Source organism: Lathamus discolor, chromosome 3 (genome assembly GCF_037157495.1).
Source record: "Lathamus discolor isolate bLatDis1 chromosome 3, bLatDis1.hap1, whole genome shotgun sequence".
Lineage (NCBI taxonomy): Eukaryota > Metazoa > Chordata > Aves > Psittaciformes > Psittacidae > Lathamus > Lathamus discolor.
Window position 1 is genome coordinate 126,567,575 of NC_088886.1, and position 16,356 is coordinate 126,583,930.

At 40.8% G+C, this 16,356-nt stretch overlaps 1 protein-coding gene across 1 annotated transcript in view; it reads left to right on the plus strand.

The window, feature by feature from the left end:
- The first annotated feature begins 206 nt into the window (after positions 1 to 206).
- GYPC (glycophorin C (Gerbich blood group)) overlaps positions 207 to 16,356 on the plus strand; it is a 37,275-nt gene continuing 21,125 nt past the window's right edge. The window contains exon 1 of the mRNA XM_065671521.1: positions 207 to 417. Within this exon, the coding sequence (XP_065527593.1) occupies positions 384 to 417 (34 nt within the window). The 5' untranslated portion in view covers positions 207 to 383. The remainder of the gene's footprint in view (positions 418 to 16,356) is intronic.

The following is a 16,356-nucleotide window of genomic DNA, read 5'->3' on the forward strand; positions in this document are numbered from 1 at the left end:
CAGTGGTGGGTAGGGGTTGGGAAGCAAATCTAATAGGTGCGTCTAGATTTGGCTAAGAATGAAAAGAGCGCTTTCTTTCTACTGGTTGCTACTATTAAAAGCAAAGGGGTGAATACATCCGACTTGCAAAACTTGAATACAGTTACTGCTATCTGCAAACGGGTGCCCCTCCCCGCTCATGTGAGCTACACAGGCAAAAGAGAATGACACATGTGCTGTTTCCTTTTCCAGTTGTAAAGGGGTCAGGAGCCAGGCAAGGAGAGCCTGAACAAGAGGAGCATTTTCCCGGGCTCTTCCAGCTGTTCTGTTCAATCCCGCCGTCGGTTCTGAGCAGGGAAGAGAGACTGTCAACATAAATAAGGCATTTTTCAAAGGCATAAATTATGAGTAACCAAAACAATACGACATCTCAACCACGTGAGTACCCTTATCCCCCTCTCCTTATGATAACAGTGGATTTATCAGTCTGCTGCTTAAGGAAAAGACTAACGATTCATATGAAAAAAAAAAAAAAAAAAAGAAAAGAAAAAAAGACTGCCTGAGACTAATACTGAAGAAAAAAGTTTTTATAAAACTCTTTTCCTTTTTTATTCTTTGTGTTTGTGCGCGCGCGCGTGTCTGTGAAGAACCGAAACGAGCTCTGCAAACTCTGGCTCCTGAATGGGACCGAGCAAAGTTAGTAACATTTCCGCCTAAAACCTGGCTTAGAAAAGTTTCGTTTGAATGTTTTTCCATCCCCCCGCCTTCAGGAATGAAAATATAGAACATTTTAAAAGCATACTGATGCTTTTCTGAGATATTAATGGTGCTGCCCAGCTTGTGTTTAGAGTCTCAAGCTGTCTGTGTGTAATATGAGACGCAAGGCACAAACTGACAGTCTCTATTTAAAGCCACAATGCATTACTGCTCCTGGAAATTTAGAAACGTGGGCTGAACGACAAGCAAATTGGTTTCTCAGCAAGAGAAGGTACAGCAGGGTGAGTCGTCTGCTGGCATAGCACTGCATATTTCAGTAAATTTTTAAAGAAAGAATTTGGCCCAAACAGTCAAATGAGCAGAGGCTCAGCTGCAGCATGGCAGCATTCATTTTGGTACAGTATTAAAAAAAAAAGTGGAGGGGAAGGCATTGGATTCTGATTTGATAAGCTGAGAAAAGTCAGTGGGAAAACTCCTGAGTTTTTGATGCTTCAATATCTCCATAGCTCTTTGATGGCTTCAGTACAATCTTTCCTGTTTTAGTTCAAGACAGTATTTTTGTATGATTTTTAATAAAGTGCAAATAACAGAATTATTTATGATTCTATGGTATCAGTAATAAAGGCAGAAAGTACAGGCATCACTGTGGGAGCTGCCTGCAGTTCAGGATTTGACCCAGAGATTGCTGTAAGAATATTTGTTCTGTATGGATGTTGACACTGACAACGTTTCCCAAGCTCTGAATGAGGCAGGCTGATCCAGCAGAAATGACACAATGAGCAGCATCTCTGGAATCCTGACCAGCAATTTCTATTTACTCTTTAGTCCTCTTTGCAAGTTCTAACCAACAATAAAGATTAGATGCTAGCTTTGTATTATATTTTATTCCTGTTTTATTCTGCAGTTCATAATATTATACCTTGCTTTCTGTCGTTTCCATTACAACTTGTTTTCTACTATTGATAGGAAACAATGTGCATGCTAATTCAGGATTCTGAGAGCTTGGGTTTGGAAAAGCTTGAGCAAATTGCTGCTATTGGTGCTAACCAAGCACGTTCAGGAGAGTGGTTGTCACTCACTGAGGAGCATTTTGCTCATTATTCAACATCAGCAAGTGTCCAGACCCAATCTTGTATCTTTAGTGACAGGCTTGGCCTGGTGGCAAGACCAGGACCAGCTCTGCAGTGCTGAATACATTACAAATCACTTCTCTGACAGACCTAGGTTGTCAGCAGACCCCACAGAAGGTCTTAGAGTGGATCTGGATGAGGAGTCAGTACCCCATGGGGCCTTTTGCGTGTTCATAATGAAACAGGCTGATGCATCAGGTTCTCTTGTTCTTTTCAAGATCTAGACAGGAATTCTCAGCTTGAATCACTTTAGAATCATATGATTGCCAGTGAAAATAACTGGCTTACAGTCTTGCTAGGGGAAGTATTCTGACTGAAAAATAGCGACTATCTAGTCTTTATTTGCCGTCATAATTTCCATTATTGATTCAGACAGAATGTTCCTGTACTCTTGTATTTTGTTTCAGCCTGTCTCTGGTTGGTTGTTGGTTTTGTTTTTTTTTTAATTTTTTTCAAATTACATCGATCAAATTTACAGATTAAAAATTAAATTAAATTAAATTAGAAGAAAATCTGAAAGTACTATATTCCTGTACAATGCAAGTTTGATGTTTTATTTTTTTATAATGTTTGAGGTTTTGGAGGTATGTTTTAGGGAAAGAGTGTTATTTCTTTGTAAAAGTCCATCAATTTTTGCAAGAAGCAAGATACTAAAAGATCAGTGTATTGACAGGCACTGCACAGCATGAAGAGCAGATGTTTGCCAGAGAGGAAGAGTAATTGGGAAAATAACTTTGCTTCATAACCATAGTGAAAATATTTGAAATGTGTGTGAAAATACATAAAGAAACAGCAAAAAAACTTTGACTGTACTGAACATATTAATTTGTTGCTGAGTACCTGCAGGTGAGTCCACAGAGCACCTGTGTGCTGATGTAAACTGAACAGTGTTAAGTTACCTAATTGCTCATGTACTTTGCTTATCTCCTTGTATTCACTCATGGATGACAAGGAATTTTTATTCATTCTATAAATACATTATGATCCTGGCAATCCAGGTGGGAGCAGACTACTGTTTCAGATTTAAAATATTCAACTCTGTGAACCCTGAAAATGTATTCTGCCTTTACACAGGGATATCTCAACACCTAATCTCGTGCACTTCCCATGTCCTGCTCAGATATCCCATTGTTCTGAGTGGGCTGCCTGTGCACTCAACAGGGAGGTAAGGGAGACAGTAATTCAGCCTGCTGATGTTAGGCAGTGTGTATATATTTAATTAATCGTTCATTGTTAATGGAAATTTTTGTGTGGCTGGAATAAAACAGAATACCTAAGTAAAGAAGTCTGCTACCAAAGCCAGAACTGGAGTTGGGCTCGAATTTTGTTGGCTCAGATTCAATATAATTTTGTTCTCTGTATCTGTGGTGGTTTTTTTCTTCTTCTGATGTAAGAGATGTAGCCTGACTGAAGGAATGTGAACTTCCTGATGTTTAAGTGCATCATCAGAAGGATTTGCTTCCTCCCACCTCTGCAAAGTTGTACAGGCAGTATCTGCCTGACTTATTAACAAATAAGACTGACAAAACCTGAGGAATTACACAGGTTTGGCAATCTCTGTCCAGACTGCAGCTTTTGTCTTCTTTTAGATTTCAGTGACCCAGTTCCAAGGCAATGGGACAGCTCAAATGAGATGAAGGACCCATGCAAATAAACGTCACCGGGTTGAAGGTTCAGTCTGGGGAGGCAAAGCCATCTTTGCAAAGCCATCTTTGGGGGTCGAACGTGTTCCTCCACCTGGAGATCTGCACCTTACAGGGTTTAATCTGTATTTGGCATGCTGGGAATGTTTTATCTGGGGCCTTCTATACTTCAGATGCCAGCTGTGATGGAATTACTGGTTAAGAAAAGCAGTTTGTGAAGGCTTCTCTTCCTCATCAGCTTCCAGCAGATAAGGTTTTCCTTCTTGGTGGGTAGGGAAGCAGTATGGTTTGTGCTATGTAGAACAATTGGCCCAAAAGGAAATCAGGAGGTAAGACTGGACCTCAGGCCATGCCCCAGTTGCAGAGAGAGGAAGAGGGTCAGAAACAGGGTGAAGCAAAGCAAGCCTTGTGATCTATATGCTTTCCATCTGTGCTGCCAGCTGCAGTTCAGCAATAGCCCAGAGGCAAGCCCTGCGCTTGCTTGGGGGAGCAGATCCTGATGCTGCCTCTGACCCGCGAGCAGGTTTTGGCTCCATCATGCCCAGCTTCTCCCCTGTGGCAGTGACAGCTAAGGCTTCTGGAAAAAGAGTCAAGTAGGTGTAGGCTGTCCCCCCAAAAGAAGCTGAGATCTTGGCAATAATGGCCCCCAACTCATGGTCTTTTAAATGTTCCTGGAGCAATACCATTTACCTTCCACACAGGGCCTGTGAAAAGCCACAGCTGATTCCTGTAGATTTTTAATCGTGTTATTCACTGCCTTGGCAATAGATTTGATTTCATTGCCCTTAATCAACAGAAGCACTTGTCTGTGACAGTAACTAATAAACAAAATTGGAGGCTATTGATTATGAAAATTTTGGTCTTCACAGATAAACCTGTAAGCATTTATAAACAAGGAAACATATAGATTATAATAACCTCTCATTTTTAGCACAGAAGTCTCAAAATATGTCCCAGAAGCATTTATGTAAATTGAATGCTTCTGCTTGTATATTTGTCTCTCAGCACACATGAATTGCATGTGCATTTGAATTGTAAAATTTGGCTTTATACCGCAGGGCTCTTCCTGACACCCTCATTGCCTGAGATGTTGATAGGAAAATCTGCAAATTGAAAGGCTCAGAATGCACCTGAAATTTCAGTAATTAACAGCAGAAATGTTGACAAACCACTAAGCTGGAGGGAATGGGGGGGGAGGGAGTCCACCCAAATAGAAGTCTACTTTTTAAAAATGCACAGCTCTCAGCATTTCTGGGCACTGTTTTTCGCACACACACAAATAGTAAAAACCAACCAAACAGGTTGTGGCTGGTTATGTGAGTAAGCCTATTAGTATTACAGAATTGTGCAGTGTCTGCATCTCATTGCTGATACTGCTGCACCTTTCTTTCTAGGCTCTTGTGGAATATACCCTGTATCCATTGCTGTTCAAATGACTGAGTCCAATCAGCAAAGCCTTTTGTAAAACAGGCTTTTGGGACTGCATTCTCTAATGAAAGTCCATTTGTGTGTCTGCTCTGTGGAGTGCCTGTCTCTATTGTTGGGAAGGGATTAGTATTCCTATGATACAGAGAAATGCAAGCCAACAGAGGGATCTGATTGTGCTAGGTGCTGTACAGGCACCCTTTCTTCGAAAAACTGGTAGACCACATAGAGAGGACAGATTACAGGTAGGAGAGAAATTACTGTTTTCCAGAGACACTGCTGGAGAGGCAGCTTTTGCCTGTAAGAAAGCATTTCATAGCAGCCAGTAGGTAGAAGTTAGTATTGATTACAGTAGATCCACTGGGGCAACAGTTCTTTGCTTCCCACTTCTCTAATTCTGTAATGCATGCCTGCGAAAAAGACATGGCTCGGAAGTCATTTAGCAACTGGCCTATCTGTTTCCCACAGAAAGATCAGAAAACATTTAAACACGGTGTTTGGCACTGGTAGGATATTTATTTACATGGTGGGGCGGGGGGGGGGGGGTGTTTGTTGTTGGTTTGGTTTAGTATTTTTTGTTTTGTTTGGGGTTTCTTTTGTATTCTTTTGCTTGTTGCTTTTTTTTTTTTTTTTTTTTTTCCCCTTCACATCCAAGTTGTGATAGGAAATGCATGAAAAACTGGGGGACACCCAGATGCCATAGTGAAAGAATATATAAGCACCTTCAGTGGGCAAGTATTTGGACAGCAGACTGCATTTTACTTATTTCTAAAGGACTTGACTTTACTTGCTTCTGAAAGACTTAAGTTCCTAAGTGAAATGAATTTGACACTGTTACCCTAGTAATAAGTTGATGAAAAGTTCAACAGCTGCTAAGCATTCTGAAAAACTACTTGGTGAATGAAGAAAATTGACACTTGGAGAAATCAGATTTGATTTGCCAAAAATTTATGAACACGAATGGAGAAAAGGACTGTCTTCTCTGGATAATTTATTTGTAACCCGTAACTCAACTGCATCAAGTAACAATACTACAACATTATAACAACAGACATGCAGCTTATAATTTGTAGCTGAAATAAGACCTGTACTCCCCTGTTTCTCCAAGAGTCAGCATGATCTAATTCACACCAGATTTCTATCACTTCCATGTTAGCACGGAAGTCAAATGCACTATCTGTGCTATGCTGCTCCCTTATTGCAGATGTACCTTGCACGTGTAGTTTCACCAATGAGACATCTGGCTAAGTGATTTTCCTCTTAATTAATCTTCTTATCTGCAAAGGAGGCCAGTTTTCTCATATCTTCTCCTCTGACATATGTTTCACCACAGGGCTCTTCCTGATGAAGCAGAAAACTTCATTTAAAATCTCAATGGTTTAAACTTGTTTTACTGCATTGAAGTTTTAAAGTGATTTCCACCACACGCACACCCCCATCCGCCTTCCCTTTCCCTCTGTTTTTCATCATAGAAGAAAACCCAAATTCAGTTATTTCACGAGAGTCTACTGCCTTCTTCTTCAGATAAGCCCTGAAATGGAGTTAAGCTTTTTATCAGTAAGTTGCAGGGGGCCTTTTGAACACACCCTGCGACAGCTCCACATTATCTTGTGTGATAGATGCCTATTTTACTGGTGACTGAATGTTTTAAATGTCTAGTTTTATGAGGTGATCCACATTATAAACAGCACGTATGACAAGGTCACAGCAATGCAGAAGCAGACATCAAGTCCTTACATATGCGCAGGTGTTTAGATTTGCAAACAAAGACTTTTTTGGTAACATCAAATCTAGAAGATAGATTTAAGCTCTTTATATACGTACGTATACACACACAGAGTGTATGTAGATATACTGCAAATCTGTATGCACACATACACACAGACATACATATATACACACACACACACACCACCCTTTCAGTACTTATATAGCTTTTCACCGTTCAGATCTCTTGTTTTGGAGAGTTTTCTTTACCCAAACACACGTCTATTCACAGACCAATACTCACAAGCTCATGCTTCCCTTTTTATATGGTAGATAACCTTCAGAAGTAGCAAAAAATATTTATTAGATTTTTTTAAGGCATCGCAGAGGCATAAACTCAGTAATAAGAAAGAAAGCTAAAAGATGACTTGGACTATATGAAGAAGTTGCAAAACATTACAAAATAACTTTTTATATGATATAGTAAAACATTAGCAAAATGGCCTTATGCAAACTATCCCATCCAGATGTCAGATTCAGGTGTCTTTTTGCTGACTGTACTTTCAGAGTCTGGCAGCTCATGATGGTATAGACACTGAATCACTCCATGTTTTGAATTTTAGCATCTACAATATTTGCCTGGATTCATCTTGAATACTATTACAGTGCCCCTGTCCACATAAGCAAAGATCCAGATAAAAGTAATGACAGTGACTCAAGAAACAAGGAGAAAGTAGATGTCCCTTATGGATTAAGCTATTTAAAAGGGGAGAATCCAGATCAGGAAAGGCCAAGTCTGTGCTCTTCCTCAGGCAGCGAATGGTGCAAGATTAAACCTCAAGCAGACAGAAAATTTGGCCAGGTTTCTGTTCCTCTAGTAATACATCTGTGCTGTTTCTAGAAAACTCATGATTTTAGCATACTCATGCTGAAATAAAAGTTATTCTTTAAAGAATAACTACTCTCCTTTGGAAACAGAATACTTATTCAAGAATTAATTCAATCATATTATCCACCTCAAACAGTTCTAGAAAAATTAATTTATACTGGAATAGATTTTACAGAATTGCTACTCCAGGTTAACTTGATCCTTTTGTGCTCACAAATCCTTCTCTCTTCACAAGAGAAATAAGCTTGTTTTCTTTGAAAGGGTATTGCTACTATGACAAAAGCAAGATGTTTCTCATCTGCTAATTGGATGTTTCAAAAATTTCAGTCTCTTAATAAGAGATGAAAAAGCAGCTCTTGATGGCCAACTTTGTCTAAACCAAACAATCCTTAGGTAACAGAACTAGCCCACAAATCAATTACTTAACTGCCGGTGATTAATATGTATGAATGAGTACAAGGAAAAATATTTCTAGTGGATTGAGAAGAGTTACCATAAAAATGGGGTAATACAAGAATTCAGAAAACTTGTGTGTATGTTTTCAAAAATTCTGAAGTATGTTCCAAAAGGCACTCTGGGTTTTTTACAATTTATTTCTCTCTTCTGGGATCTATATGGGTATATTGTTGAATTCTGCTTTTGAGGTTTTCTTTGCATGTATTAGGGCTAGAAATTTACCAATTTATTATGAAATTTCATTTTCTGTAAAGTCTGTTATTTCCTGAGGCTTTAATAACCAGTATTTATGAGCTAGCAAAGGTTGTTCTTTTAACTGTTGATGGTTCATTCCAATCTCATGAACCCAGTCCCTGTCCTATTCAATACAGAGAGCAGAAAACTAAATTCTTAATGTATCTGTGATGCAAGGATGCTCTCAGAGAGCAGAAAAGTCTCTATCACCACCTCCCCTTTACACTTGCCCTCTTAAGTTGTCCACTGTAGATATCCTCTGCATCTCCCAATCCTTCCTGTCTCTCCCTTTCTCAGCCCGCAGGTAACCGCTCATATCTCAACACAGGAGAGACACACATGTCCCAGTTGTTAAATGACATTTCCTCCCTTCTTTCAAGGACCTTCGACAGTCCTGGCAGTGGAAAGGAATAAAAGTACATGCAAGGAAGACATAAATCTTCCCCTGTCACCCTCTGGGCTGAGGCCTTTTTTCCTTTGGAGTTGCCTTCCCTTCCATCTACTTCCCTTTTCTCCATTGGTTTCTCTTTGCTCTGTCATCTTGACAGCCAGCTATGAAACAACAACCCCCCCCTCTTCAGATCTTTCCTGTTATCACCTAGGAATTTTTATTTACAACCCAGGACATGTTTTTATATCCTGGATCACACTTTTGGGAGAGTTTATCATTGTCTGTCTCTCTTGAATTTCCATACTTTGGAAAATCCTGACAGGGGACTTTGATTTTTGGATTCTGTTGCATGGAAATCCAATTTTACCCTCACTGGGGACTTTTTGAAAGAAGCCTATACTACTAGTTACTAATGACAATTTAGTAACAGAAACAGGTGCATATACACAGGATTATGCTTCATATCTACAGAAAACCCTGCATAAGGTGTTGAGCAGAGAAGATCAGGAAACAAAACTGCCGTTGAACACCATACTTCCGTTCCAGCTTCCCCTTTGCTTTGAGATAAAAAGAAGTCATGGTTCTCTATGGTTCTCTCACTCTTTTTTCAAAACCATTCAGTGTGCTCTGCACACCCTGTCACTTTTCCTATTACTGATCCTTTTCTTGCTCCAGTCATGAGCTGCAGCAATCATGCTGCAGTCAATGGCTTTTACTAACATCAGCACAGCCAAGAAGAATAGCCATAAGTCAGGGAGGAGAAAGGTACTTTGTAGGGCCTTCTTGTGCAGGCTGTGTCCTCTTAATGGGAAGGGACCAGTTTTGAAAACTTTTTGATTGCCTGTGACAATCTCCCATCTCCCACTGAGAAGTGTGTTCTCCATACCTAAAGCTCAAGCATGGTTAGTGTCAGGATGCCTAATTATTCTTAAAACAAAGAAAACTCATAGAATAGAACAGAATCATAGAATAGTTAGGGTTGGAAAGGACATTGAGATCATCTAGTTCCAAACCCCCTGCTACAGACAGGGATGCTTCACCCTAGACCATATTGCCCAAGGCTCTGTCCCACCTGACCTTGAACACTGCCAGGGATGGAGCATTTACCACTTCTTTGGGCAGCCTGTTCCAGTGCCTCACCACCCTCACAGTAAAGAACTTCCATATATTCAATCTGAACTTCCTCTTATAACAGTACCCTTTATCCTATCACTGAGTCCCTGATGAAGAGGTCACCTTCTATCTCACCTTCTGTACAAGCTCCCACGTTCTTACTTACTCACCCATCTCTACATATCTCCCCTGTTTATGCTCCTTTCTTCTCAAGTTAATCATCCCACATCCTGACCCAAGAACCTGGCTTCCATTTCTAACTACTTACTGTACAGGGGACAATTTGAGATTGCCTCAAGTACAAGCCATTACCACAAGGACATGCACAATGACTTCATGCGGTGAGAGATGGAAAAAATGGTGTTGTACAGTCCCAGAAAGAAGCTGGTTTGCTCATAGCCTGAGTTAGCCAAGTCTTTCCTCTGTTTCCAGCTCTCCAGTCAACGTCTCTTTCCTGCTCATGGTTATCAGCAAGCTTTTAACATCTTTCCTCTCACAACCTTTCTATTCCTTCTTAACAAAATACAATATTGTCTATTGCATAAATGCATAAATGTACACTTTTGGGTTTGTTCATTCTGTAAATTCTTCAGGATAGAAATCATCTCTCCTTCCTTCTCCATCTCCTTTCTAAATTAAAATCACCAAACAATTATTTGCCACTTCAGTGTTCATGATAAGGGCACTGACATCATCCATCTTCCCAACTTACCTGATCAAGTTGCTCATTCTAGGCAGAGATTTAGGCCTTCTGAAGCATAAAGATAAAATGCAAAAAACAGCTTTAAGTATGATGTTAACTGGCAAAGCATATAAAGTTGGAAGGACTTTAGGGTATTCTCCTTGCAAATGTTTTTCCCCTAAACATATTTCTTTGTATTCTCTGAGATAGTCTCTAGACTGTGGAGATCAAAGCAAGCTGGAAATCCAGCAGAGTTTTCAAGTGCATTAAAGGTAGCATGTTTCAAAGCTACATGCCTGGACATTAAAGCACTATGGAAGAAATGAAGTAGCAGGTCACAATACATGTAAAAATGATTTTTCTAATCTTAATACTTTTCAACTTGTTAAAGCCTAACTCTGTGACAAAAAATTGACAAAGAGCAAAAATAAAGGATGCTACGTGCAGGCACAGGCACACAGGACAGTATAAAACCCAAGGCAACAGCCAGATCAGGGCTTTCTCTTTCAGCCACATTTCTGATTTTGTAAGTCATTTACAGCAGTAAGGATGTGGATTTACCAAACTTATGTGGAGCGTGGAAAATCTGAGCATGACGTGAATGCTCCTTGTGAGATTTGAATACAAAAATGTAGTTCCCTGCTGCACATTTTTTTGCTAAGGAGTATAAAATGCCATCCACTACATATTAGTGACATTTTGTAAATGTCTGCATATTGTGAATAGATATAACCAGTCTTTAATGTTCCTCACTTAGCAACTGAAACATAGTGGAAATATTTTCATGTGGTTTCAGAGACAAAATAAGACTTTTTATTACTCCTAAAGAAATGAGAACATAATACCAAGAGGTGTCCACCAGATCTAACCCCTCTCCTACCATAACTTTTGGCACATGAATTCTGATTACACCTATATTACAGCTATATATTACAGCTATAGCTGCAAAGAGAGAGCTTCATATCGTTAGATTCTGGCACGTAAACAAATGGTTGACCATTTCTATCTCCTTTGCATTTTGGCAGAGCTTCTAAGGAAATGCCTTACTCACTGCAAGTCAGCATTGCATTACTGAAGTCAGTGGTGTTGAGATACTTGTACCCTGGAACCTGAGATTGCTTATATTGATTTTATTGGCCTTCAGATCAGAATTTGTTAATTTCAGATCTTCACTTTTTAATATTAGTCTGCTTCAAATACATTGATGAGCTCATGGCAGCCTTATCTTCTACTATCACCGCAGATTTTAATAAAGGTAAAGTGATTTATCAGCGGTAGCTAGACCTCTTGTGTGAACCGTTATTAAAGGCAAGGGTAGTGAGGAGCAAATAAAGATAAACTGATCTTGTATGCTTCCCAAGAAGAATACATCCTGTTGATTCAAGATTCTTGCACATTAAGAAACGATGTCTTTGGCTCCTGAGCTCATTCTCCCTGTGGATTAATGATCCATAAGGGACTCCTTGTTCCAAAGAGGAGTAAATCACCCCTCCCAGTTTTGGCAGGTAGGAATGCAACTGGAGAGATAAATGCTTTTGCGTTTCTCTGAACTTTGCAGTTGGTCCTTGGTAAAATATTTCCCCTTCTGGAATCCATTAAGAGTTGTGAATCTCAGACAAAAGGTCTTCTTCCTCCTCCCACATTCTGTGTGAGACGCCTAATCTCTTGCATCCTGAGGACGTAACCATTTGTGAGCTGTAAACAGAGCATGAGCCAAACCCTTCTCTTCTTGGAGGATCTCCTCTGATTTCCTTTGCTTGTGAAGAATGAAACCTTTCATTTCAAATTCATCTGACTTATGTCAGAAGGGTCATAACTGAATGGAACGACAGTGGGGTTGCAGAGATGTCTGAAATTGTTTAAAATGTGTCATTGCTAAATAAGAATCGGCTTTAAACACAGGGAGGGGGAAAGCAACAGGAGGTACAACTGCATGACTCTGTTTTTTAAGATAAAATGCAGTGTGGAGTTTTTCCCTAACTCCATGACTTCCACTTCCTTTAAAGAAAAGGTCATGCCTTCTGTCACAGGCAGCTACATGCCTTCCCCAGACAGGAAGTGTATCCTGTGTTCTGTTTTCTTCAGAGACTGGTAGCAGCGCAGATGAGAGCTTGACTTCCACATCACTCCTTCCACTGTGCTGTTTTTAAGTGACCTGAGTACCAGCTTGCTGGGTAAATCTCCCTCCCTTTCAGATTTGGTGCAGCTCAGCTTCAGAACCTTGCAGAGTCTGGCAGCTGCTGGAGGTGACCTGAGGGGAAAATACAAGCTACTCCCTTTGGAGGTCTGAGTGCCTATTTCTGTCAGATATGAAACTGCAACAGTCACTGGGGAGGGAGAGGGAAAACACATGTCCTGTAACTAAAAACTGTCTGTGATTCATTCCAGAGAGGGGGATGCATTTTTATCCCTGAATAAGAAAAATAGGCTTGGAAACTGGAATATCTAGCCCATACTGTTTTCCAGCTAAATGGCATCCTACACAGCTCACACCTGAGAAGAGGCTATCAAAACTTAAGAGATCAATCCCCCCCAGTCATGCCCTGCTGCCTGCAGCACACAGCAAGATCTAGGGCTTGTGGGTGGCTGAGGGAAGCCTGCCAGGGAGTTACTGATATATGTGGGTGTTCAGCTTTGCAGATGATTTTGTTTGCCATTATTTGGCAGATTAAGGTGACACCTTGCTGTCTGTGGGTATGAGCACCCATATTCTTAAAAGGGTACTTCTCCCCCACACTGAACATAATCCTGGAAGAGGGGAGATGTAGCAAGAAATGCAAAAGCAGCCCTTTGACAGGCACAAAGCCGTGGCATGACAGCTGTGGCTGAGGGATGTATCACCTCTGCAGAGCCTGAGGGAACATGTCTGTCTTTCCCATTCCCCATCCTTGCTGGGATACTTCTGATCCATCTTCTAGCTAATGGGACTTGGTACTGATTTTTCTCATCCTTTGTTTCACTGCCATTGCACAGCGAAGTGGTGTTGTGGCTTCTCCAGTGCTGTCTGTTTCCCTCGGCTCTCACCAGGTGACTGCTAGGGAAACTGCCTCCTCTCCCCATCTGCTACAGTATCCATGACAACTGATTACCAATGTAGGTTTGATCCTGATGGTGCTAGGTATTCCTGCCTAAGGAGGACTTACATACTTTTCCAGCTCTGCCCATGAAAGTGCTGTAGTGAGCATGTCTCTGATGGTCATGTCTTGACTGTTTGGGCCAGTAGCAGATGCCTAATGGAGAGTTAAAGTGCAGGGCAACCACCTAGGGATCTGAGGCATGGGAAATTCTTGAGCCAGGGTTAGTATTTTAGTGTATAAAGGGTTGCCTTGGGGTGAAAAAGCTTTTGCAGTTACTAGAGTTTCTCATATGAAATACTTTAAACTCTTGCTCACATCCAGACTCAGCGCTTGGCAGGACTGAGCCTTACCTCCCCCTCTTCCCTCTTCTTGAATGAGCTCTTTTAATTTGTAGTTGAAGGAATTCAGCCTTAAGAGCATTACTGAATGCACAGCTAATGTCAGGGAGCAAGGCACTCCTCTGCCTACTCCCCTAGGTGACCACAGTGCCTCCAGGAGCCACACAGAAATGCATGTGGCCTTGACCTTATCCTTTTGTCATCTCTAACAGCCAGCCGTGCAGCAGGAGCTGGCCCCAGCAAGGATAAAGGCTGCTGCCTGAAGCTATCGATGCAACACAGCACAGAACAAGGGTGCCAGCTTGCCTAGCCCCTGTCTAGGAATGCAAGTGGGATAGGGAATGTCTCTGCCTCTCCTTCCCTCCTCATTCAGCGGAGCTACAACTTGACAGAAAAAAGTGTTCAGTGGAAGGCTTCAAGGGAGTAAATCCAGACTTCTGTTTATGTCCCATGTTTACAAAGCATCTGCATATCCAAAGCAACACTTCCTGCTGTCTCTTAATGGGACTCCTGAGAGCAAAGAAGCTAGAAAAATGAGACTTAAAGCTTCTGCCTGTGTGTTTAACTGTCATGGGGGTGGCAGGGGCATGGGGAAAGGCTACCATGTCTCATGAAAGTAACTTAGTTGATTTAGAAACATAGGCATTCAGGTTTTGTGGAAGAAACTAAATCTGACAGGTAAGCCCTGTAAAAGTGAGGGCTGTTTCATCCACTTCCTTCAGTTTTCTATTCCATGCAGACGGAACTAAAAAACAGAAAAAGGATGTGAGCTTTACGCTTCTCTGACTTGTAACAGATACATACTTGCGTCCAAGCCTCGCCCTGACATGAAGTACAGCACAGCTACCCCTGAAATAAACTGCAGCTCACACATATCTCAGGGTGGAACTTGGCTCTTAAACAAAGTTTAATGGGAGTCTGCTCTGGCTGAACTCTACTTATGACTTCACATTTTCCAGGGCTGTGCTAGTGCTGTTGGTTTGTTCATTTTTCTTTTTTTTCCCTTTCTTTTTTTTTCATTCTCTTTATACTAATAGGTGTTTCAGTGGGATAACTTGACCTTATGATACTGTTCCAAACCAGACTTCTCTGGAGGCAACAGTAAATAGTTTGGGTATGTTATGAAAGGGCTTTGAGAAATTTTCAGGCTTACTCATGACTGCTTGAGAAGGCAGATGTTTGCAGCCTGTTAGGCAGCATCGAGTGGTGAATTAAACTGGGAAGATGGACAACAAAGAGGATGGACAAAGGCTATATATGATGATCTTGATGATGAATCCTCGGTTCTATCATGTTTCTATATTCATAATATAAAGTTTTAAAAAGCTTTCGCCATTTCCCCAACTGAACTGTTGAAATGTGTGGGATATCTGCCACAAACTTCAAAGGAAGCAAAAGCAGTTTAACAGAGAGATTTGAAATTCCACCCAGTATGTGTACCACTTGGTATTTTACTTTGTGTGTTGGAACAGTGCCCTACTTTGATATGAGTGTAAATGGGACAGCAGTGACTGCTGCTGGGCTGCAGTGTGATTGCTGCTGATTCAGTTGTGGAAGAGCAGCATCCCTGAAGGCAGGGAGGGAAGAAGAGGGTAAAATAGCTTTAAGGACCCTATTTTGACAGCTGAGAGAGGGGCCTTTCTTCTTAGTGCATTCCAAAATATTCTTACATGGGGAATACCAAGACCAGCTTTTTCCACGGCCTTCTAGAACTGCTGTATTTCAAAGGAGTCACTTGGCTGTGAAAATCTGGAGTTTTCTGTTCATTGCAATTTAGCAAGGAAATCTCCAGCTTTATCCAGCTGTTTTTCTCCTTAAGCTTCTCTTCTTCTTTCTCCCCGTTTTTAGTTCTGAGTGCAGGTCCGTATTGTATTTCACCCACCCAAAAGAGCATCCCTGCCTTTGCTCTTTCTATTCTTTCTATCTGCACATAACAAACCCCTCCCTGTTAACAAATTGACAGTCAGTCAGACTACATGATGATACGGATTACTTATTTTACCAACAAGTAAATACCCCCCACCTCATTCTTTTTGGTAGACTGTTTTTCAGCTGGATCAGCTTGAAAAGAAAAGGGTTAGGAACAAGCATGCCTTTTTCTGCTGGAATGTGCCAGCCAGCTCAAATCACAACAATTTACTCTCAGTTTTCCTGCATGATATTTCGTACATCTTGGAAAGGACTAGTCCAAAGGCTTTACAGTAAGTGAAAAATATGTTGATCAGAGAAATTCCATAGCAAGCATTTGTTGCTATTGAAAAGTACTAGGCCATATTTCTTTGCTTAATGACACACATTAATCTTCCATTGAAATTGCCAGGGCTGTCCAAGCTAAATCAGGCTTTAAAGGTTTAAAATATAGTCCAGACTTTAAAAATGTAGCATTCTGACCAAAAAGAGGAGCTGAAAAAAATCTCATCAATGTCCATTTGTTTTTTCCTTTGCTACTAAGGACATCATCTACAAGCTTTGAAATGGTCCCAAAATTATGGCATTTTTTAAAATTGGTGACCAAAATATTAATATTATTCATGTACCCACTGCTACTTCTGTTTTCAGTCCAGTTTCCTAATGA